The 25,820-nt window shown below is 39.8% G+C and overlaps 1 protein-coding gene across 1 annotated transcript; it reads left to right on the top strand.

Moving 5' to 3' along the window:
* The first annotated feature begins 20,984 nt into the window (after positions 1–20,984).
* LOC111915643 (ABC transporter G family member 14) lies at positions 20,985–23,883 on the top strand. The gene is made up of 4 exons (XM_023911286.3): positions 20,985–21,256; positions 21,450–22,242; positions 22,509–22,870; positions 22,979–23,883. The coding sequence occupies exons 1-4, from the start codon at positions 21,089–21,091 to the stop codon at positions 23,621–23,623; spliced, it is 1,968 nt and encodes a 655-aa protein (XP_023767054.1). The 5' UTR covers positions 20,985–21,088; the 3' UTR covers positions 23,624–23,883.
* Positions 23,884–25,820: the final 1,937 nt, after the last annotated feature.

Here is a 25,820-nt window from a genome sequence, read left to right as displayed (position 1 = left end):
CCGCATCATCAAGACCTACAAGGAGTTTCTTCCTTCGGGTACCAGAGAGCTCACTCCAGAGATGATTCAGTCTATCAATGACGCCGACAAGCTTGCTCCCATGGGCAAGAAACCAGAAAAGGGGAAGGACAAGAAAGTGGTCAACGGGGCGAAAGGCCCTTCTCCTAAAAAGAGAAAATCAACGAAGGCTATCCAATCACCTCCACCAAAGAAGAGGAAACCCCAGCCCAGGCGGAAACTCATTCTTGCCTCTTCCTCTAGTGAATCTGAGGATGAGGATTCAGACTCAGAGGAGTCATTTCGAGGCAACTCTCCTCCCCGTTCTCCTTCACATGAGGTACCTGTTACAAGCAAATTTGTCTCTCCTCCACCAATCACTATCTTTGTTTCCATTACCCCCATAACCTCCACTACTCATATTCCACCCACTTCTATTCATGTACCATCTCCCATTTTCTCAGACGCTACAACAACAACAACCACTAGAGTTCGAACCAACGTATCTGATATGGGGGCTCGTACCTTAGCACCCAAACACACACCTGCAACCGAACAAACTTCCACACCCGAACCTACTCCCACAACCGAACCTCCACCTTCGCCTTCATCTCCCAATCACTCAGCCGATACTAAGAATTTTCTTGGAGGGGAAGACATGACATTTGATTCTGTCTACTACAGTCCCTACCAGGTTCAAAGCGATGGTGACGATGATGCTCCTGTCACTAAAAAACACATCAAGGAACTTCATGAGAAAATTGATAGTCTCGTTGCTTCCTCCTCCTCCTCTCGATCCAATATCTCAGAAGCTGTCATTCAGGGCATGGTTGATACTTTCACCAAGGCTCATGCAGCCTCTATCAACTCTGCCACTGCTGCTATCGAGGCATCCACAAAGGCATGTGCTGCTGCGACCGAAAAAGTCGAAAAACTATTTCATAATGCTTACATTCTTTTACAGTCTTTACACGGAGCAGTTGACTCTAGTGCAGCGAAAGTTGATTCCGCTGTTGAGAAGCTGGCTACTTCATTTACATCAGAACAGCATCTCTTTGTCGGTCTTCGTCAGTCTCTTGAATCTGACAATAAATCTTTCCAGGCAGTTGTTGAGGAGCGATTGACCAAGCTCCAAGAATACCTTGCTTCGGAGAACTCTGTGATGGATGCGCTTGCACGCAAAACAACTGCTCTAAAGGTCAAGAGTCTTCAGCTTTCCCAATCAAAAAAGGAGGTTGCTTCTCTTCGATCTGAGCGAGCGGTCATTTCGAGTTGTGTTTCGGATGTCCACGGAGCCCTCTCCAAGATTATTGAAGCACACGACCCAATTCTCAACTACTCAGTGAGGCGAACACTTGCTAAAAAGCTTGCTCCTGCCCTTGACCTGCTCAGAAAAATTGAGGGGCTTCCTGAGTTCGTGGCCCATCCAAAACAAGGGGGAGAAGGACCTTCAAAGGGCGAAAATCAATCTCAACCGCCTCCTACCTCTACATCAGCTTCAACTAAAGCAACCGAACCTCCAATAACTGGTCAGGCTTCAGGTTCGGGTGCTCAAGATAAGGGGAAAAAGGCTATGGATGACAGTGATGGTGATGATGACAAAGAGACCATTGCTGATCTCTTGAAGAAACGGGCCAGGGATAAGGATTCAAACATGAGTGCTCGGATTGCTAGAGAGGCAGAAGCAAACGAAAGGAAGATGAAGAAGGCTCATGATCTCCTTGAAAGTCGAAAAACCCTATTTCCTCCATGGACTCTCGAGAAGCTTATCAAAGAAGCTATCGATACCCCCAACATCCTCTGGCTTGAACCTGTTATCTCCTTGGACAGGGTTAATTCTGTCGACTCTCAGTTCGACATGGCCTTGACCCGAAAGGCCTTCATATTTCATGCATTTTCCCACATTGCTGAAGTCCCTCATCCTCACCCAAAAATTGATAGGGAGCTTATTGACTTCTATCTGAGGTCTGCTCAGCCTCAGTATCAGATGTGGAGTGCACAGAAGATCGTCAACGTTCGGGTCCTCAAACCCTTTCGGGAGGGTAACTTCACAAATGTCAGGTTTCAAAGTATTGAGGGGGTCAGCTAAAGCTGAACATGTCATTTATCTTGCTGATCTTCCTAACCTGAATCGACACGATTGGATCATCCTGCATAACATCCTCCTCACCAATGAAGCTGAATATGGGCCGATCATAGATCACTTCAAGAGGATGTTGGTTTGCTACATCATGGAGGTTGCCAAGATGGATCAGGAGATTGCTAGTGTAATCAAGAAGAAGCCCACCATCTCCCCAGTTGGTTATGCAAGTGATTTGAATATGATGCAGATGGGGAGAATCGATCCAAAGCGGAACTCAGTCATGTTCACCAGGATTGAAGACCAAAAATGTATGTTTGCCTTGGCTGACAAACATCTATATACCACTTCGTGTTTGGAACATGTTCTAGGGATCATTAATCGGTGCAAGCAGAATTCTGAAGATAACAAAAAGTATTTCGATGATATGATCCAATGGTACATTCGTTTCAGACAAACCATTCTTCCCATCATTCCTCGTCTGTTCGATACCACGAAGAAAGTTCCTGCAGCAGGATCTAGCAAGCCAAAGTAGGGTCTCGCTCCAATTGACGCAAAGGGGGAGATTGTAGGGTCCTTTATGTGTTGCGTCTTGGGCTCGGTCCATAGTCCATGTTTGTATCCGGATTGGGCCTGTCCATCCGTGATTTATTTATTAGGGTTTAGTATTTATAGATGCTTACATGCATCTTTGTACGTAAGATTTTGGAGTCGATTATTCACAGCGAACATCTTTTATCGATTGTAACCCTAAAAAGCCTCTACAGCGGAAGTTCTTAATCGAGCTCTGCTGAGGCGTGAATCTATTGAATCATTCAGCTTATTTTGATTCATTCTCTTGTTTGCATTATTCTGATTAACCTGTGTAAGATCTAAATGATCAAAGAGTTTTTCAACTCATCATTATGGTTTTAATTGATAAGTCAACTAGATGGTCACATGTGTGCTTGTTGTCTAGCTGTAATTTGGTTTTTGCAATATTACTTGCATAAATAATCAGCCTAAGGGCACATTTCCACGATTACCCAATTAAGATAATTCGACTTGACAATGTTGCAAAATTTTCATTGCAAGCTATTAACGATTATTGCATATCGATTGGATTGAACATCCTGTTACACATGTTTGTACGTAAAATGGTCTAATTGATTAATTAATCAAACACATTTAATTAATTGCAAGACCATTACTAATGTATTATAAACTTCCTAATCAACATAAGGGCATGAAATTATACATGCACCATCGCTTATATGCATAATGTCAACTAGTTATCATGAGTTCTCGCCTATTCAACTGGTTCGCGGTCAGGAACCAAATATTTACCACCCAAGGATTTTGGATGTACAATTTATGTACCCATTTCTCCACCTCACTTCACAAAAATGGGTCCTCAAGAAAAATGAGAATTTATGTTTGATATGAATCTCTATCTATTGTAAAATGTTTAAAATCATCAATTGAAGATTTATTTACAACTATATTTAATGATTATTATTTTGATAAATCATATTTTCCAACATTAGGGGGAGAAATAAAGAAGCTGGAAAATAAAATCTCTTGAAATGAATTATCACTTTCAGTTTTAAATCCTCGTTCAAGTCAATGTGAACTTGAAATAAAAAAGATAATTCCTTTACAAAATGTAACAAATCAATTGCCAAAAGCATTTACTGGCTCTAAGTGAGTAACAAAGTCTCATGTACCAGCTATACATACTCCAATTAGAATTGATATTGTCACACCCCGAAACCGATGGCGGAAACGTTCCGAGGCGGAGGACGTCATGAAGTATCGCAACCAATGTACATAGTAAGCGTAGTAAACACAACCATTACATTACATAAAAATATTTACATTATTTGAGAACAAAGTGTTACAAGTGTTATACATATATATAATATGAACAAAAGCTAAGACGAGTCTTCTATACGCTCCGTCTTCTCCAAAAGATCGCGGTGTACCTGTCTAATGTGGACCTGAGAATACAAGCAGTTTGAAAATCAGCATAAAGCTAGTGAGTTCATAAGCGATTTATTTTCGTAAAAGACAAGTTTCCTTTGGTTTTCTGAAAAAGTCGTTATCCAAGAAAATCCCATAGTTTCTTATAAAGAAAGTTTAGTTATCCATTCGTTACATGGTTTGGTTAAGAGCAGTTATGTTATCCCAGGAAAAACCCTTATTTTCCTAATAGTCGTGGTTAGTTCTTGATTCGAAATGCAATGTACTAGTATCTACCATACTTGTAGTATTAGTTAGGTATTCTGATATCCTAGTTATCCTACACACGAATGTCGAATATCTACTATACTTAGCCGTAATTTCGAATCTTTGGAGACACTCATAGACGTACATTAGCTGTATATTCGATGTTCTGGTGACCTCCAAAGGCGTACTTTAGACGTATTTCCGAAGCTGTGTCGACATCCAAAGGCGTATGTTTTCGAAACTCTGTCGATATCCAAAGGCGTACTTTCGAGTTATTTCCGAAACTCTGGTGGCACTCAAGGCGTACACTAGTTGTATTTTCGAAGTTTTGGTGCCATCCAAAGGCATGCACTAGCTGTACTTTCGTCGTTCTGTTACTATCCGAGGGCGTATCTTATTAGTATTAATCCTAATTTATGATTAGTATGAATCCTTCGCAAATTATAAAATGTAACATAGATTATAACACTTTATAAAGAAATCTACAATTAGTCTGAAAACTAACTCTGCAATTTGAACTGTTGGTTAATACGGTTTTCGATATTAAAAGCATAGAAAATATAAACATTTGAACTGAAATAATAAGTTTGAGTACAAGATTTCCTTGTACTTTTGCTTGTATTCCCCCCTGAAAACATTTGAAAAACACGGAAAAAGGAGTAGGGGTATGAACTCACCAATCGAGGAATGTGTCGGTTTGGATGTTAAACGTCAGTTTGGGGCTTGAACGCGTGCGAGATTCCTATGTAATATGAAAAGATACATAATTGTATCTAATTAGGCTTTAAACTACTAATTAATTGAGAATATATACTCTGAGACGCGAAAACACTTCATTCCAAGTGTTAGGAGTGACCCGTGTAGCATCTAAGGGTGTGTATGGCTTGAATATGGAGTTTGCTCTTCAAGAGTAAACTCCTAATGGAGTTTTCTGCCCAATGACCAACTCCCCATGATTCTACGGTCGTAAACTCATGGTGCGGGTGTTCTTGGGTGCTAAATGGTCTTACAACTCTTGTGGGGTAATGTTAGGCTTGGTTTTAAGGCATTGGAATGGAATTTGAACAACATAAGGACCATATGAGGAGTTTACGGAAGTAAACTAGAAGTTTACGGCCATCAACTCTTATGTATCCATTCTTAATGTGTTTTGGTGGTCCTAGATTAATCACATGTGATTCTAAGTCATTATAGTTGCTATAGGATAAAGTTAGGGCACTATTTGACCATGTTATAGGAGTTTACGGCCCTGGAACCTTTCCTTGGAGGGTTTACGGCCGTGAACTCCTAAGGGGGTATTTTTCTTGATGATTAAGGTCCCTAACACACTTGTGGTTGCTTCTAGACTTTATTCCAAGGCTTAGGAGGTGTTTAAGGGGCATCTTAACACCTTAAAAGGAGTTTACTGCCCATGAAAGCGTGTTTACGGTCCAAGCATGTTCTTGGGCCATAAACTCATATTCATCCCTCAATTGATAAGGTTTTGGTGTTCCAAGTCTAGTCTTGAAAGCCCTAAGTCATATTTACGCTTTAAAGGTGATTTAGGAGGGTTTTGGGGCTCAAAAACCCCTTTTATGTGTGTTTGCGGCCCAAGACTGTTCTAGGGCCGTAAACACATGATGTTAGTCCTATTCCATGATTTGAACACGAATTTAAAGGCTAAGGATGCTAATCTATGAGTTAGGGTAGTTACCTTAACGATTTGAGGCTTGAATTGGATGATTTTGGACCAATGACTTGGATTTGAGGAGAGAGAGTAAAGAGAGTGAAAAAGGCTTCAAATGGGGTCCTTTGAACTTTATATATGGTTCGATTTTGGGACACGGTGGAATTCTACCCGATACTGGCGTTAGACGAGGCTTTTGGTCATACCAGATTAAGTCGTCGTAACCCGACATGATCGAAACTAAAATTTTTCTAATTACTAATTTGGAGTGTTTTCTTGAGTTTCTGAGGGGTTTGGACACTCACGAGATAAAAATCTAAATATCAATTTAGATAACTTAACCCAAAACGAAATCGGAACAATTCGCAAAAGACGAGTTTTTATGGACAGAAAGGGTTACGACGATGGAATAAACTTCGGGTTGTCACAGATATCTCAGAAGAAAAAAAAATACAACTTCAAATGAATCTTAGGCACGCCTCGTGGAAGATCATCTGGTTCCAAAGATAAAAATCCTCGAAAATGAAATTGAGGAAATACAATTGATGGTCCAAAAAGAGAAAACAAAATCTCTTTGAAAAGATGAATGAAGCTCTAGAAGAGCCCAATGACATAACAAAAGAATATACGGTACCTGAAAAAAAAATGAAAATGATGAGATCTCAATAAATTATGTCATGACAGGAATAAGATGGAACCAACATAAGACAGAAGTCGACGATAATTTTCATATCATGTTCCGTGCGCGATTATAAAGAAAATGAGGATCTTGAACCTAAATCTATTGAGAAATGTATGATTAGAAAATATTGGCCAAAATGGAAAGATGAAATAAATAAAGAGTTTAGTTCTCTGACCCAACGAAAATTTTTTGGACCTGTAGTTCGTACACCAAACAAAGTAAGAACAGTGGGATGCGAATGGGTATTTGTGCGCAAAAGAAACGAGAAAAATGCAGTTGTGAGATATAAAGAAATACTTGTTTCACAAGGTTTTACCCAAAGACCTTAAATTGATTATAAAGAAACGTATTCTCCGGTAGTTGATGCAATTACATTCAGTTATTTTATAAGTTTAACAACATATGCAAAACTGGTGATGTGTCTAATGGATGTATTTATCACCTATTTATATGGTTCACTTGAAAATGATATTTATATGAAAATCCCAGAAGGGTTTAAGGTGCCAGAAGCACAAACTTCTAATTCTCGTGAAGTATATTTGGTAAAATTAAATAAATTATAAATTGAAACTGTAACACCCAAAGTTTGGAAAGCCAAGAAAAGAAAGAAAACCCCAATTTTAAGGGGAGACTCGGCGAGTCCATGGAGGGACTCGGCGAGTCCGAGCGGGATCCGAGTTGAGGTATAAGCGACCGACTCGGCGAGTCGGCCAAGGTGACTCGGCGAGTCTGGTCTGAGCAAGGAAAACCCTAAATCCGGGACTTGGAGCTTATTTAAACGTCTCATTCTCTCCCCTAGGGTTCCTTTACTGCCTCTCTAGCACATAACACTAAACCCTAGCCGCCATAATCGTTTTGGAGCAAGATCTACCCTTAGTGAAGTTTTAGAGCTTGAGAGAGAAGTTAGTCTTTGTGGAGCAAGAAGGGGTCCTTGGATCCAGAGTTGGTGGAACATTTCTGAGCATTTTAGGGTAATAAATCGTTACCTTCCCTCTTTTGTTTAATAGATCAACCTTGGCTATGTGATTTGGGGATTTTATGCCATGCTTAAGAACTATTTCGAGTTACAATCCTAGATCTAAAGTTGCTACTTCAGATCTGAGTGTATCTTGGCCTAGAAAGTCATAAAGCATCTGTTCTTGGGTTGATAGTGAAGCCTCTTTGTCTTAAACCCTAGTTTGGATTGTTTTAAGCCTAGATCTCTTGATCTACATGTAAAGTTTGCCACTTTACGTGGGGGATAGGCCTTAGAAGTATGGATTTGTGAGTTGGAAGCCCTGTTTGGCTCGAAAAGCCACTGCATGGATTAAGGACCGAATAGACTCGGCGAGTCCTTCGAGTGGACTCGGCGAGTAGCTTGAAGATGAGGAGGAACTCGACGAGTGGGATGAACAGCTCGTCGAGTCGGATGAAGTTAGGCATGAACTCGACGAGTTGATTGAAGATTGCCTTGGGCTCGGCGAGTCTATTCTTGGACTCGGCGAGTCAGGTCGCGAAACCCCCAAACCCTTCGAGTTGAAACTCGAATCAGTGAGTCGGATGGAGACTCAGCGAGTTGGACAGGTCAGGACTCGGGAATAGTTGACCCGGCGAGTCATGGACTGACTCGGCGAGTCGAGTCACGAATAGAAAGATACTGAGCATATGAACTCGGCGAGTTATTAGGTGGACTCGGCGAGTAGGGTTGACCTGGAAGGTTAACTTTGACCAGGATTTTGACCTTGACTAGAGATGACCTAGTTGACCTTTGGAGGTCAGTTGGACTAAGTATTATATTGGCATTAGTAGCTCGAGGAGCTATTGGAGCAGCAGTTCGGAGTCAGAGGTCAGGTAGCAGTCAAAAGGATTAGCAGCATCAGTTCAGCAGTCTCAGGTGAGTTTCCTTCCAGTAGGAACGGTTCTAAGGCCACAATGTCGACCCGTTTAGCTAGTAGTAGTTTCCGGATTTGATCTGATGCAGTATTTAGTATGTTTGATGCCTTCGTGGCTCAGACAGGAATTATGTGTTATGTGTTCCGGGCCACGGCCCGATGTAGTATGCAGTATATGTGTGTTCATGCTAGTTGATATGTTTATGTTATGTTCTGTTTAGTTAGCCCGGACTTCGGTCCGATGCAGGGGGCAAGGCCCCAGTTAGCCCGGACTTCGGTCCGATGCAGGGGGCAAGGCCTCAGTTAGCCCGGACTTCGGTCCGATGCAGGGGACAAGGTCCCAGTTGGTCCGGACTTCGGTCCGATGCAGGGGGCAAGGCCCCAGTTAGCCCGGACTTCGGTCCGATGCAGGGGACAAGGTCCCAGTTAGTCCGGACTTCGGTCCGATGCAGGGGGCAAGGCCCCAGTTAGCCCGAATTTCGGTCCGATGTAGTGGGCAAGGCCCAGTATGTGCTTTATATGTTATTGTATGGTATGTGGTAGATTGGGGGAGCTCACTAAGCTTCGTGCTTACGGTTTTTCATTTTTGGTTTCAGGTACTGAGTTTTCAAAGGAGGAGCTCGGGAAGATTGCAGTGCACACACCATAGTCAGTTAACCTGGGAAAGTTTGACTCTGATAATGATAATTTGTTTTGAATTAATACTCGAAAATTATGTTGTGACTTATGATACAGTTTTCATAAATATAATTTAGTATGTTTTTAAAGAAATTTTTAGTTGTGATTTTTGGGTCGTTACAAGTTGGTATCAGAGCCTTGGTTAGAGGGATTCGGGCGCACTCCCGAGTGTGTCTGAACTCAAACTAAGGAAGTGGTATAGAGTTTTCAAAAGAAAAACCATGGTTACAAAAGGATTTTGAGAAAAGAAAACAATTTTAGAAAAAGTATAAAGAAAAGAGTTTTAGAAGAAAGCAAAAAGAGTTTTGAAAAGAGAAAAGGGTATGGTGCATGCAATCAGCCGAGCTCAAGTAAGTACTCCCAAATTACCCATACAAGTTATGTTATGATTATCAGTATCAATTTCAGTTTTAGTTTCAGTTTCAGCTTCAGTTTCAGTAGGACAGCATGCTAGAATAGGACTAAGGATCTAGGATGATGCCTTATGTGCCTGCTTTATGTGTTCAGATTGATAAGAATTCCATGCTAGTAATGACTAGACGGTAGTAGGATAGCCTGTGTAGGTTATGCCTGATAGTATGAGCTTAGCATTGTATGCTAGTACAGTTTCTTGTTATGAGAATAGTTTTGCCTGAGTATGTTTCCTTTATCTGAATGCTGCTTGCTTTGTGCTTTGTGGGACTCTGAGTAATGGGAGTTAGCCATTAGGTGAATACGTCACGTCACATGCGATCAGGGTTGAATAATCTTAGAGTGCTAGATTTGGCCCTATTGCGCAGCTCTTGTCTGAGTCCAACCGTTGTAGGGATGAGACTTTTACTCGAAGGATTATCCGAGCCTCATTGCATGTGATGGTAATCAGGTGGTGGCTAATTGGCATTACAAGGAGGCCTTCAGCAACTGAGGACTGTTTAGGTAGAATCAGAGGTTCCCTAGGGCAAGCCTAGGATGAGAGTAGCAGAGATCTTTAGTAGAGGAAAGGGGACTTGGTGGAGTTGAGGTAACTCTTGAGGAAAGTACGGATAGATGTGGAAGGTAGTATGGGCCCGTACTACTGAAAGCAGAGGATCCGTACTCGATTCAAGAGGGGCCAAGGCAAAACCATGGAACTACTAGAGTGTGAGAGATCCCTCAGCAGTAGTGTGTAAATATATCAGGAATTGTTATATTTTCAGCATGGTGATGTTGCGCGAGATATCAGTTGGCAGTTCAGGTGCCGGGGAGGGATTTGGCTCCGGCTCTAGAGTTAGGCAGCTTGAGGATCAGATTAGGGATTTCATTTCCGCAGAGATCATGCGCAACATCATTGATCAGACTCCAGTGATTTTCGGTTCGGTTAGAGAGACCATTGTGGAGCTCATGGACAGTCATCTTGAGGCCTTTAAGGCCGGGATAGTTTCAGGACAGATTGGGGCTCGTCTAGACCCCGATTCTTATGGAGTTCAGGGATCCATTGGGAAAGGAGATCCTATTTCTAGTTTTTGTTATCAGGGGACAGGAGTGAGTGGGGCACCCTGTCTCCAAGAGAGACCTTTGCATGATTGGATAGTTGAGGAAGTTTCGTGAGCCATTCGCAAGGATCTGCCCGACATGGTCATGAGGATCACTGATAGATTGATCGAGAGGCTCCAGGATCAGACAGCTGTTGTTCAGTCGATGGGCAGGGAGTCGGAAAGGAAGAGGAAAACGGATGAGACTCAGGTAGCCACAGGTTCGGGTAAGAGGCTCAAGGGTTTGGATTTGAGGACGAGGAACTATCAGAGCCGCAGTCGATGCGGGAAGTGCGGAAGGACGCACATGGGTGTGTGCAGGCGTAGAAGTGGTGGTGATGCTGGATGTTTCAAGTGCGGCCAGATTGGTCATTTTAGCAGAGACTGTGTCGTTACCATCGCCCAGGGACTTGATCCGTTATGTTTCCATTGCAGTCAGAGGGGCCACAAGAAGGCCCACTGTCCAAGTTTGTATACAGCAGGGAAGGTGCCAGCTCCTGCCCCTGGGACTTCGAGAGCCACCAACGGACATCAGGGCCGGGCAAGGGCGCCTACAGCTCGGAGCCGAGTTTTCCGGTAGATTTCAGCAGGGATTTGAGCAGCACTGAGTGATGGAGGTATGTATCTTTTACTTTTCTGTCAACTATTATTTGTGATATATTATTGTTATGTTGCTGCATTGTTATCAATAAGCTTAAGTGTTGGGGTATTATATTACCTGCTTGTGACTGAGTGTTATGCCATCTGCATACCTTGGAATTAGAATGGTGAATTGGAGGACGTCCCCTCTAGATCAGGTTACTTCGGATATAGTAACTGTAGCATGTATGTGTAAGATGCAGTAGTGCCTTACTACTTGCGGAAGGCGTTAGTCGGGTAATGATCAGTTATATTTTCAGTAGTGATAACCTAGAGTTTTTAGTGGAGTAGTTAGCGGCCAGTAAGGAAGTGGGTTGGGGATGTGCACCCCAAACGCAGATTCTCGGGATGTAGTCCCTAAAGCATATACAGTTAAGGATCGAAGGGTACGCAGTCAGATAGCAAGAAGGGTGCGGATCTGGTAAGAGTTAGTTGGAGCGCTGGCAAGGGTAAACGTCGGCGGACAGCATATCGCCCTTTTAATGGAAGGAAGGTTGGAAATCCTTTCGACCAGTGAGCAAAAAGGAACTAGTCGAATCCAAGTGGGGGAGAACCCTCCGAGTACGCAAGGATAAGAGCCACGTAGACTCAGAATGAGTGCGCGGCCTCTGAGAAGAAATGATAGTAGCACAGTGATCGATGGATTGAGCAGTTCAGAATTGGGAGTTCGAGGACCTTCCTAGCAGTTAGTTCATATAATCGAGATGGTTAGAAGCTGGTTGGGCATCCAGGATTGGAGGACCACCTGTAGGGCTCAAGTGAGTCGGAATGAGGATCCTGAGAATGGTTAGCAAGAGATGCTTTTGTATTAGTAGCCAGTAACAGAGTCAGCATGCAGGATTGTGTAGATTCAGGAGTTGGGAGTTTGGAAACTTCCCAAAAAAATAGCTTCTTGTATCCGGATTAGTAGGCGGTTGGTTTGGGAACCAAGCCGAAGAATTCCTCGACGAAGCGCTAAGTATATCATGGATATAATATGTCGAGGTTGATGCAGAATTCAAAGACTGAGGGCTGGTTTTGAGAAATCAGGATGAGGAATCCCTAGCAGGTCAAGGGATAGTCAGGATGTCCTTAGATAGTAGTAGTAGTAGTAGTGTTGTAAGTCTGTGGGGGTAGCCGTAGCATTCACTAGCAGTCAGATAGTAGTAGTAGTGTTGTAAGTCTGCGGGGGTAGCCGTAGCATTCACTAGCAGTCAGATAGTAGTAGAATGTTGTAAGTCTGCGGGGGTAGCTGTAGCATTCACTAGCAGATAGATAGTATTAGAGAGCTGTAAGTATGTTGGTGTAGCTGTGGCCTTTATCAGGTTGGTAGATAGCATGAGCGCGTTATTGGACGCGGGGGAAATAGTAGTACCCACCAGTTCGGGTGCAACAGTGAAGATATGGGAATCCCGGGTTAGATTTCGGATTTCCCAAATGGTTCAGTTATGGTTAAGTCAGCAATTTGGCTATAGATCGTCACATCAGTTATGAGATCAAAGTAGCAGTGGACCGTTGGGGTTCGGGTATGTTAAGGGCTACCGTCATTCTGGGAGCCATCATATTGTTAGTCGTGGAATTGATGATGACGGGATGTGACGTAAGGACCTGATCGGTGGATCGGGAGGTTGTTAAAGTTACAGTGTCAGGATGACTGGTGGAAACTAGTTCCAGAGGAAGATTTCGTTTAGAAGTTGTGGGAAGCAGCCATTCAGTCAGTTCAGTGATTCAGTCAGTTCAGTGTGTTTCAGCCAGTTCAGCGTTTCAGCTAGTTCAGTGTTTCGGGTAGTTTAGTGTTCCAAGCAGTTCAGTATTGCAGGCAGCTCAGCGTTTCAGATAGTTCCAATATGAGTAGCAGAGTGGATAGAACAATTATAAATAATCAAAGAATCTTGCGGAGTCGCTGGGAGCGACTAAGAGATTGCGATGGAGTGTAGTGACCGGTAGGAGTCCGGTAACTTAGATATTGACAGAATAGTTGGACCAGGGAGGTCTCAATGCATCTGGTAGGCGGATGATGAGTAACAGAATTCTCAGTCGGAGGAAGTAACGTTAAGAAAATTATGGAAAATAGAAGGATTCAGTACGTACCAACAGTAGTGACCAGCACTGTAAGTGGCTGGAGTGATGGACAAAAGGGGGTGTTAGATTTCCCAGGCAGAGAGTTGGAGGCAGTTCACAGGACAGTTGGTCATAGCAAACTTCGAGGACGAAGTTTAGTTTAAGTGGGGGAGAGTTGTAACACCCAAAGTTTGGAAAGCCAAGAAAAGAAAGAAAACCCCAATTTTAAGGGGAGACTCGGCGAGTCCATGGAGGGACTCGGCGAGTCCGAGCGGGATCCGAGTTGAGGTATAAGCGACCGACTCGGCGAGTCTGGTCTAAGCAAGGAAAACCCTAAATCCGGGACTTGGAGCTTATTTAAACGTCTCATGCTCTCCCCTAGGGTTCCTTTACTGCCTCTCTAGCACATAACACTAAACCCTAGCCGCCATAATCGTTTTGGAGCAAGATCTACCCTTAGTGAAGCTTTTAGAGCTTGAGAGAGAAGTTAGTCTTTGTGGAGCAAGAAGGGGTCCTTGGATCCAGAGTTGGTGGAACATTTCTGAGCATTTTAGGGTAATAAATCGTTACCTTCCCTCTTTTGTTTAATAGATCAACCTTGGCTATGTGATTTGGGGATTTTATGCCATGCTTAAGAACTATTTCGAGTTACAAGCCTAGATCTAAAGTTGCTACTTCAGATCTGAGTGTATCTTGGCCTAGAAAGTCATAAAGCATCTGTTCTTGGGTTGATAGTGAAGCCTCTTTGTCTTAAACCCTAGTTTGGATTGTTTTAAGCCTAGATCTCTTGATCTACACATAAAGTTTGCCACTTTACGTGGGGGATAGGCCTTAGAAGTATGGATCTGTGAGTTGGAAGCCATGTTTGGCTCGAAAAGCCACTGCATGGATTAAGGACCGAATAGACTCGGCGAGTCCTTCGAGTGGACTCGGTGAGTAGCTTGAAGATGAGGAGGAACTCAACGAGTGGGATGAACAGCTCGTCGAGTCGGATGAAGTTAGGCATGAACTCGGCGAGTTGGAAGAACAACTCGACGAGTTGATTGAAGATTGCCTTGGGCTCGGCGAGTCTATTCTTGGACTCGGCGAGTCAGGTCGTGAAACCCCCAAACCCTTCGAGTTGAAACTCGAATCAGTGAGTCGGATGGAGACTCAGCGAGTTGGACAGGTCAGGACTCGGGAATAGTTGACCCGGCGAGTCATGGACTGACTCGGCGAGTCGAGTCGCGAATAGAAAGATCCTGAGCATATGAACTCGGCGAGTTATTAGGTGGACTCGGCGAGTAGGGTTGACCTGGAAGGTTGACTTTGACCAGGATTTTGACCTTGACTATAGATGACCTAGTTGACCTTTGGAGGTCAGTTAGACTAACTATTATATTGGCATTAGTAGCTCGAGGAGCTATTGGAGCAGCAGTTCGGAGTCAGAGGTCAGGTAGCAGTCAAAAGGATTAGCAGCATCAGTTCAGCAGTCTCAGGTGAGTTTCCTTCCAGTAGGAACGGGTCTAAGGCCACAATGCCGACCCGTTTAGCTAGTAGTAGTTTCCGGATTTGATATTATGCAGTATTTAGTATGTTTGATGCCTTCGTGGCTCAGACAAGAATTATGTGTTATGTGTTCCGGGCCACGGCCCGATGTAGTATGCAGTATATGTGTGTTCATGCTAGTTGATATGTTTATGTTATGTTCTGTTCAGTTAGCCCGGACTTCGGTCCGATGCAGGGGGCAAGGCCCCAGTTAGCCCGGACTTCGGTCGGATGCAGGGGGCAAGGCACCAGTTAGCCCGGACTTCGGTCTGATGCAGGGGACAATGTCCCAGTTAGTCCGGACTTCGGTCCAATGCAGGGGGCAAGGCCCCAGTTAGCCCGGACTTCGGTCCGATGCAGGGGACAAGGTCCCAGTTAGTCTGGACTTCGGTCCGATGCAGGGGGCAAGGCCCCAGTTAGCCCGGATTCCGGTCCGATGTAGTGGGCAAGGCCCAGTGTGTGCTTTATATGTTATTGTATGGTATGTGGCAGATTGGGGGAGCTCACTAAGCTTCGTGCTTACGGTTTTTCAGTTTTGGTTTCAGGTACTCAGTTTTCAAAGGAGGAGCTCGGGAAGATTGCAGTGCACACACCATAGTCAGTTAACCTGGGAAAGTTTGACTCTGATAATGATAATATGTTTTGAATTAATACTCGAAAATTATGTTGTGACTTATGATACAGTTTTCATAAATATAATTTAGTATGTTTTTAAAGAAATTTTTAGTTGTGATTTTTGGGTCGTTACAGAAACAATCTTGTCGTATGTGCTTCAATTGTTTTAGTACATTTCTGTTGAAAGAGTGCTATAAAAATGATCCATTAAGCCCGTGTGTATTCATAAAAAGATCCAGATAAGGATTTATCATAATTGATGTTATTGTAGATGATTTGAACATAATTGGAACTCCTAGAGAATTGGAAAAGGTCACTTCTTGTTTGAAAGAAATTTTTGAAATGAATGATCTTGGTAAGATGAAATTCTATTTGGGTCTTCAAATTAAGCACACAAAAATGGAGTTTTTGTACATTAATATCTAGAAAAGGTGCTAAAAATGTTTTATATGAATAACTCACATCCATGAGTAACCCGAAGGTGGTAAGGCACTTAGATGCCAAAAAGGACCAATTTCAGCATCATAAAAAAATGAAAATCTTCTTGTTCCCGAAGAATTATATCTTAGTGTTATTGGTGCACTAATATATCTTACTATTAATACAAGACCTGATAAATCTTTTGTCGTAAACTTATTAGCAAGATATAGTTCTGATTCAACAAGAAGATACTAGAATAGAGTCAAACACATTCTTTGATATCTTCGAGGTACAATGGATATGAATTTATACTAATCAAATTCATAAAATGCGAAGTTAAGTAGTTATGCAGATGTTGGATATTTATCTGATCCACACAAAGCTCGATACCAAACAGGTTATTTATTCGCTTGTGGGGTAACGTAATTTCTTGTCATTTTATTAAACAAACTATAGTTGCTGCTTATTCTAGCCATGCAGAGATTATAGCAATTTATAAGGAAAGTCATGAATGTATTTGGTTAAGAAATTTAACTCAACACGTTTGCAAGAATTATGGTATAACTTCTAACATGGATGTTCCAACCATACTATATGAAGATAATACAACTTGTACAACTCCATTCAAGGAAGGATTTATCAAAGGAGACAAAACCAAGCATATATCACCAAAGATTTTTTCACTCATGTTCTTCAAAAAGAGTGTGACATCAACATCTTGAAAATTCAATCCAGTAACAACTTTCCTAATTGGTTTACTAAAGCACTTCCTACATTGAATTTTGAAAAATATGGTACGAAACATTGCTATGCGGTGCTTCAAGAAAATCAAGTGATGTGCTAATCAGGGGGAGTTGGAAACATATTGTACTCTTTTCCTTAGCTATGTTTTTCCCACTGGGTTTTCTTAGCAATGTTTTTAACGAGGCACTTGTTTCCAATGTCTATTATTAATTATGTACTTTTTTTCCTTAATAAAGGGTTTTTCCCATGAGGATTTATCGATTAAGGTTTTAACGATGCATGATACAATCGTCATTCAAGGGGGAGTGTTATGAATTATTATTTAGTGAATGACTATGTGATTCTCCATATTCCCCCATTACTCTCCATAATTAGTGAATATTATAGAAAATATTATTATGAGTTTTATGAGTGTAGTTATGCACCACTATAATGAGCATTCATATCATACATCATCTTTCATCTTCTTTGTCTAGTATAAATAGTGAATATATGTATTGTAAAGATTGATGATTTCATCACAAGTATTGGAATAAAAGTTCTTTCTACTCTCATGTCTTTCTTTACTTTATAATTTATCTTGTTATTTGATCATATTTTATAACAAATACATGCTTTTTTTCATATAAATTTTCATTTTTGTTGAAATATAATCCATAATGCAAGTAGTATAAGAGTAGAATGGGGTGATGACTATGATTGAGTATGAGTTTAATAGAGTGTAAGTATGACATGGAGGAGTTGAATGGTCATTAAATGGTCCAATAGAATGAATAAATAATGGTGATTAGGATTGAATAATGGGTTGTGAGTGTTATTGTATAGATTTTGGATGGATGATGTGACAATCCATTGAACTTTATAGAGTTCAAGGATTGTAGATGCCCTTAGACATATAACCCTCATCACAAGAACAAATATTTGTGCATATTTAACATGTTTTCTTAATTTATACAAGGTCCTCATTAGGTAACATACTTTAACTTAGTTTACTATGTGTATTAAAACTTTACTTTTTGGCTATTTGTTGTTATGTGTATGTTATGGTAGACAAAAGAAACATGTTATATATATTGGACTAAAATTGTAATTTATTTTTCTTGTATAATTGTAGGTTTTGACGTATTGGATAATTGTTTTGATAAGTTGATGGTATATGATCCTGATATTGTTGATTGTTCAAGAACAGTTAGGAAATTCTTACAAAATATATTTTTCGACATAAACCTTCAGAAGGATAAGTCATGACTTTAAAATATGAAGACCATACTATTGCAGATGTCACTGATGAATTGTTAAGCTTAATCATGATTTAGATTTTTATCGTGTTTGTAAATGGTATCAAAAGTACATTGGTTTTTGTAAATTTGTAAAACATCTTCATTAGGTAGGTATATAGCATTTTATGGTAACTGTGAATGTAAAAACAATACTTCTTTTGGGTTCTTTTTGTTGATTTGAATACGCTAAGCTACTAATGTGTAAATTAATGAAACTAAATATCTTATTGTAGCATAAATGCGTGTGTTGTAATTTTTTGATGTTGATTATATATTTGTTTAACATTTAACAAATCATAAGTTAATGATGATCACTTTAAACAACCATTGGGAAATAAATTCTCACCATTTTAATGGTTAATTTATTATTTGACTTCATTTAAAAATAACTTATTGATTTATGGTTTATGGCTTCTTGACAAGTTAATAAGTCAAAAAAACATGTTTGTCAATATGAAAAGGACTTTTAAAATATCATTTCATTAACCCTTCAAAAATGAGTTAACAATAAGTTAGGATTTCTAACTTTTTAAAACTTCATATAACATTTTGATTTGTAAAAGAGAAATACCCCTTAAAACATGTATAAAGCTAAAGACAAACAATTTATCAAAAACAATTTATTAACTTATTGGACTTGGATGTTTTGAACCGGTTTACTGGACTTGGATAATTGGATTTCATTTATCCAATTAAGGTACATATAACATAAATAACTAGTTATCAAATATGACATTTGGCCACCATTTTCGATCGTTGCACGACTTGTCATGCGTTTTTTCATGTTACAAACTTCAATATAAGATTTAATCACTTGAAATGAAACTTCAACACTTTATGTCTCACTTAATAACCTATAGAAAGTAAATGTGCACATAAAATAATAAAACTCGTTAGTAATGAGCACATTTAGCCACCGTTTTTGGTCATCGCACGACTTGTCATTTTTTTATGCAAAACTGATGTTAATGTATGAAGTCTGGTTTGCAATAGTGACTCGTTTTTAGCAAAATTGCATGGAAACAATCATGTCGATTAATTTGTGACCTTTAGTGATGAGAAATATAAAAACGAGACCACCTATTTTTCAAAAACTGACGTCATAGCCAAGTTTTGTACTAGTGTCTACAAGCAAACAAGACTTCAAGATCATCAAGGGAATCAACGTAAATACGATTTTGCTTTAAAGATTGGTAATTTTATCTCGCTTGATAATTTAAATTCATAGTTATGAAAGTATGTTGCTATAATAATAAAACCTAGATCTAGAGTTTATGTGCACTTAGGGTTATTAATTGTTTCTGTTGCTTAAAGTATGTGTATAGATGCATAGAAAACCCTTCATAAATGATATCCAACTAATCTTTGACAACTTACATATGATATATATATATATATATATATATATATATATATATATATATATATATATATATATATATATATATATATATATTAATAAGAAAGTGTGGTGGTGGTGATCTTAAACTTGTTTAGTATTGGTGTATCCCAGAACTTTTTGTATAACTTCATTCTGGTGGAAACACTAAAGAAACCTAGTATTTTGGCATCTTTAATATCCAAACCATCATTTTGTTTTGCAAATAAAATAGTGGTATAACTATTGTTCTTCAGTAGTCTAGCCCATTACATCAGTTGTAACGTTGTAATGACTTGAGGTGGATGGTCATATGATAATGACATATCACATAGTTGGTAGCATCGATAATTACTAATACGATGTGATTTTGGACCAATTGGGTGTTCTACGTTTGGTTTCGGGTAAGATTGTAAGAGATTAGAACAAAATGACTGTAGTAATATAGCAATGCAGCATAATCGGGCAACATGGTGAAATACTCCAACATTTGAAGCAAAGTGGTCCGACTAGGGTTCTTGGCACTCAATTGTGGCAATGTACGGGTCCGATTAGTTCTTCTGTTTGTTGATTATTTACGATTTTTCTACATAGGATTTGGAAATGTTGCGGGCAAATTTAGGATTTATAATGTGTCGTAGACCTAGTATGAAGCAATTATAAGATTCTTGGACAATATAAGTGGGAGTTTTTGGAAAAGAATTTACAATTGATACACAATTTATAAGGTTTAAACAGTTCCTAATTAATGCTATGATATGGTTTACAAATCATATGCAATTTGTTAACATTAAGGAAGCAAGAGATCGAGTTTGAGGAAGCAGAGAGATTGAATAGGAGAATTGATTACTTTAAGGGATTCAGCCTTCATATGTGTTGGTGATCATAATTGAAGAAGTGTACCATATACAAGAATACATATAACCAAAACACATATGGTAAAAGCCTATAATTATGGTAAATTACAAAGGTGACCCCAAAGTATATGGGCATACCGAAACTTGATGCTATCATTAATAATATATCAAAGTGCACTATTTTAGTCAAATAATACGAACATTAACCTCCCATCAAAATTTCATGATGCCCATAAGATTTAAGGACGAAGCACATGCTTCAATCCACATTTAACTTCTCAAACATGACCATTAATTGATCATGAGTACATATATGTGAAGTTCAAAAGTACCATGGTTTTTGCCTTCTACATGCAACTTGTTTCATGTAAATACTAAATTAATCTGACACTAGCTTGCTTTCAAGCACAAAATAACATTTCAATGCCCAGGAAAATGATTTGAAGCAGTTCCATGACTCTCATCCACCACTTCTTACAGGAGATGAGTTGCATGATCATCCATGCAGCCTTAATTGGTCACTATAAAGAAAAAGATCTAAAAGCAAGCATCAAATGATGAGAGAGAGAGAGAGAGAGAGAGAGAGAGAGAGAGAGAGAGATATGATGCCAAACTGATAAATTAAGGGACAGAGCAACTCCAAAGAGATTACAATAAATAATGGACTAAGAGTGAGTGTTGGAATACTTTGAAAGAAAAAGGATGGGGACCCACCATGCATACAAACTAGGCCTACATCAGATTCTTTTGATATCCTCGCCTTTTCTTGACTATACTTGTATATATACTTGTGTTATGCAGTTAACAAAACTCAACCTAAAACTAAAACAAAGTTCTTTAACTTCCTCTGCCCTCTCATTCTCTCTATATCGAACAAAAAAGAAAAAAGCATATAGACATCATAACCACTTGGCCAATGGCCATGTCCCCCACCTCTGTGGTTCCAACTCCTGAAGATAGAAATAGTACTACTACTACTACTCTTTCGAATCCCATGGAAATGGTGAAACCTCCTCATGAAAACTCTACTTATGTTGCTTACCCAGTTCACCTACAGCTCGCCTTATACCCCATAACTTTAAAGGTCTCTCTCTCTCTCTCTCTCTCTCTCTCTCTCTCTCTCTCTCTCTCTCTCTCTCTCTCTCTCTCTCTCTCTCTCTCTCTCTCTCTCTCTCTCTCTCTCTCTCTCTCTCACACACACACACACACAGACACGAAAGAACCACAACATACAAAATAAGTCTTGTTGTTTTTCTGATTTTGTTATTTATCTGCAGTTTGAAGATGTTGTTTATAAGGTTAAGTTGGAGCAAAAAGGTACATGCTGTGGTGGAACAGCGAGGACGAAAGAGAAGACGATTCTGAATGGGGTGACAGGGAAGGTTTTCCCAGGGGAGATACTGGCAATGCTTGGTCCATCAGGCAGTGGTAAAACGACCCTCCTAACGGCTCTAGGAGGACGCCTAGCTGGCAACCTATCAGGAAAGATTTCATATAACAGTCGCCCATTTTCTGGTTCTATGAAAAGGCGAACAGGATTCGTGACACAAGAAGATGTTCTTTATCCTCATTTAACTGTGACTGAAACCCTTGTGTTCACTGCTATGTTAAGGCTGCCCAAAACTTTGACTCAAGATGAGAAAGTCCAGCATGTAGACCGAGTTATAGCCGAGTTAGGGCTAACTCGGTGCCAGAACAGCATGATAGGTGGCCCACTATTTAGGGGTATTTCAGGTGGAGAGAAAAAGAGGGTGAGTATTGGCCAAGAGATGCTCATCAACCCAAGCTTGTTGTTGCTGGATGAACCGACCTCCGGTCTAGACTCCACCACCGCTCAACGGATCATAACTACCATAAAGCGGCTTGCTAGTGGAGGACGAACCGTCGTCACAACAATTCATCAGCCATCAAGCCGGCTCTACCACATGTTCGACAAATTAATCTTGTTGTCTGAGGGCTCACCTATCTACTATGGACCTGCATCTACAGCTATGGAGTATTTCTCATCCATCGGGTTTTCCACTTCCATCACAGTCAACCCAGCTGATCTTTTATTAGATCTTGCTAATGGTAAATTTCATCTTTTTTCCTTTGTGTAAAGAATTAAAGTGGGTGTTAATTATTGTACCTCCGAGAAAACAAACAAAAAAAAAAGAGAGAGAGAGAGAAAGACCCCACCTTTACACTACTACTGCATCGATAGATTAACAAAGTATATAATTAAAGCCGCCTTTATCATTACAAAGCATCTTATGTTCACAAGTTGGCATAATTCAAATCCATTTCTAACTATTTATTAGCTACTCATGAACTTATAAACACTTATTAAACGACAGGAATTCCACCTGATTCCATGCATGAATACGAGCAAGGTGAAAACACAGAGCAAGAGCGGAAGTCAGTTAGGCAGAAACTCATCACTTCTTATGAAACGAACATCTCAACAAGACTGAAAGCTGAGTTATGCAGTCAAGATGCTAGCAAACATAACCATGCCAAAGATGGTTCGATAAGAAATGTGAAATCAGAACAATGGTGCACAAGCTGGTGGCACCAGTTTAAGGTGCTCCTTTTGAGGGGGGTGAGAGAAAGAAGATTTGAAGCCTTCAATAGGCTTCGAATTTTTCAAGTCATAAGTGTCGCTGTATTGGCTGGGCTCCTATGGTGGCACACTCCAACATCCCATATTGAAGATAGGGTAAGCATTATATATAATCACAAAAGTCATACACATGTATATCTGGTCCAAATTATTATATATATATATAACAGGGAATCTAAAACTATTTAAAATTCTTTTCCACAGATAGCAATGCTTTTCTTCTTCTCTGTTTTTTGGGGATTCTACCCGCTATATAATGCGGTTTTCACTTTTCCACAAGAAAGAAGAATGCTTATAAAAGAACGGTCATCTGGGATGTATCGTCTCTCCTCTTACTTCCTCGCAAGAACCACCGGAGACCTGCCACTTGAACTTGCCCTCCCGACCGCCTTCACCTTCATACTCTATTGGATGGGTGGGCTGAAACCCGATCCAGCCACTTTTGTCCTTTCCCTACTTGTTGTACTTTACAATGTCCTTGTAGCCCAAAGTCTTGGGTTAGCCATTGGTGCCATACTTATGGATGTCAAACAAGCCACAACTTTGGCCTCGGTTACAACCCTGGTTTTCCTTATTGCTGGAGGATATTACATACAACAAATCCCTCCTTTCATAGTCTGGTTAAAGTACTTGAGCTATAGCTACTACTGTTTCAAACTTCTTCTTGGGGTTCAGTATAACGAGAATGACTTATATGAATGCTCAAAAGGGGTGTATTGTCATGTTGCAGATTTTCCGGCTGTCAAATCAGTGGGATTAAATGATCTACCTGTAGATTTGTTGATTATGGCAATGATGTTGATTGGTTATCGACTTGTGGCTTATATGGCATTGCAAAAGGTCCGGTGAAGTAGGTTTACTTTAGGACCAATTTTCTTGAGGAAAAGTGGAATTTCAAGAGCTTTGCCATTTTGTCGGAATTGAAGAGAAATAATCTTAGATTTAGACAAATATAAATTGCTAGCTACAACTTTGATAATTTTCCAGAGATGTAGATGTATCACCACTCATGTGGAAAATATTTACACATATATATCTAACTCAGCAATTTGAATTCGAGGATATAAAAGAATCCTCGGTGATAATAAATATAATGTTCTAAATTTCAATTTTGCATATTTGTCAATACACAAGGCCAACGTTCCTTAGGGCTATCTTGGATTAATATCAAGAGACTTGATAACGACTTTTTATGGGACGAGACAAATTATCAGAGAATATTATCTGCAGATACTACAACAATTTTAAATCGGGTATTATTCAATTATTAATGTGTGTGATCGCGGAAAGAACCAAATCCAAGATGCGAACACCCTCTAGGAAGAAAACAAGCCAACGCAAAAAACATGCTTTCAAATTGTTATAATAACATGGCTAAAAGCCTAACACAAACGGCTGAAAATTCCAATCCAGTACTAATTCATACCACCCTAAAAATTTCCAATCCAACTTTATCGCGTAGTTATCAAAATAAAATAAAATAAAGTCACGAGAAAAAAGAAGAGAAAGGAAAGAAAAACCAAATTTTTCTTTTGTGATTCCAAATTGGAAAGAAGTGAAAGGAAAATGAATTATTTTATTTTTTCTTTTCAAATCCTCTCAAATCAGAAGGAAAGTGATGCTCTCATTTCCCTCCACTTCCTCCCTTTAATGAAACTCGAGAACACTAATTTCTTTTATTTTCTTCTAATTTCAATTCATTTCCTTTCTGTTCTTTCGTTAAATTGAACTTGGAAATAGGGTCGACAGGAATAAAAGATGTAATTTGGAAAAAGAAAATTAAAATAAATAATAATAAGTATAGGTGGAAAGTATAAAATTTACATATAAATAGTTATTTGTGGTTAAGAAGGTTAAATAAAAAAATAATTGACTTAACTTGGAAACTTGGGTTAAAATTGTACCGTTTGGTCAAAGTTAGATTTAACATAGTTGACCCGCTAATCTAACTAATGACCATACCAAATGTAGGTATTACAGAGGAGACTTAAGGAGGTATGAAGGTTTTGTGAATTAAAACAAAAAACAAGGGACAAGATAACAAATGGGCAAAGTCTACGTTGTGGTATGTACCCCATCCTGTTTTTACTGTGAAAGTGAATAAAGGTGCAGCTTTTGCCCATTTGTTCTCATGTACCCTGTTTTTGTTTTAATTCATAAAACCTTCATACCTCCTTAAGTCTCCTCTCTAATACAAACATTTGGTGTCAGAGCACAACTTGGTGCATGCCCAAGTATCAGCCACGAGTGAAAGAAATGACAAGGAACAACAACAATGGAAAAAGATAGGTATGTTACACTTAATTACCACATGTTGTCAAGAAACAATTATGCTTCCTGGGCTATAAAAATGAAAGTGTTCATGCAAGCTCAAGGGGTTTGGGATGCAGTCAAACCTAGAATAGCAAAACGTCGTTGTAGAAGTCAAGAAAGACAAGATTGCATTGGCTGCCATCTACCAAGGTATAGCAAAAGATATATTGTTGACTTTAGTGGAGAAGCAATTGACCAAGGAAGCATGGGAAGCCTTGAAAGTGATGTTCATGGGGGAGGATAGAGTGAAGATGGCAAGAATTCAAACCTTGAAGGCGGCATTTGAGGCTTTGAGCATGAAAGAGTCGAAGGTTGTAGACGTGTTTGCTATGAAAGTGAGCAAAATTGTGAGCACTATGCTTGCCCTAGGAGATACAATAAAAGAATAGTATGTAGTGAAGAAGCTACTAAGATCTGTTCCATCCAAGTTCCTACAGATTGCTTCAACTCTTGAGCAGTTTGGAGACTTGAATGTGATGACAGTTGAGAATGTAGTAGTGAGGTTGAAAGCTCAAGAAGAAAGCATGAAAGTTCATGTTGAAAATGAAGAAAGAAAACTCCTTCTCACTCATCAAGAGTGGAAAGAAAGAAACAAGAAGAAAAACAAAGAGGACTCCAAGAAATTACACAAAGGAAACCATGAATGTGGTAGTGGCTCAAGAGGGCAAGGCAGAGGTCACGAAAGAGGCACCACCAATAACCGTAGTGGTTGTGGAGGTCATGGTTCTCACCA

The sequence above is a fragment of the Lactuca sativa genome, chromosome 3, assembly GCF_002870075.4.
Source record: "Lactuca sativa cultivar Salinas chromosome 3, Lsat_Salinas_v11, whole genome shotgun sequence".
NCBI classification, from domain to species: Eukaryota; Viridiplantae; Streptophyta; class Magnoliopsida; order Asterales; family Asteraceae; genus Lactuca; species Lactuca sativa.
This window is presented reverse-complemented; position numbering and strand designations above follow the sequence as displayed.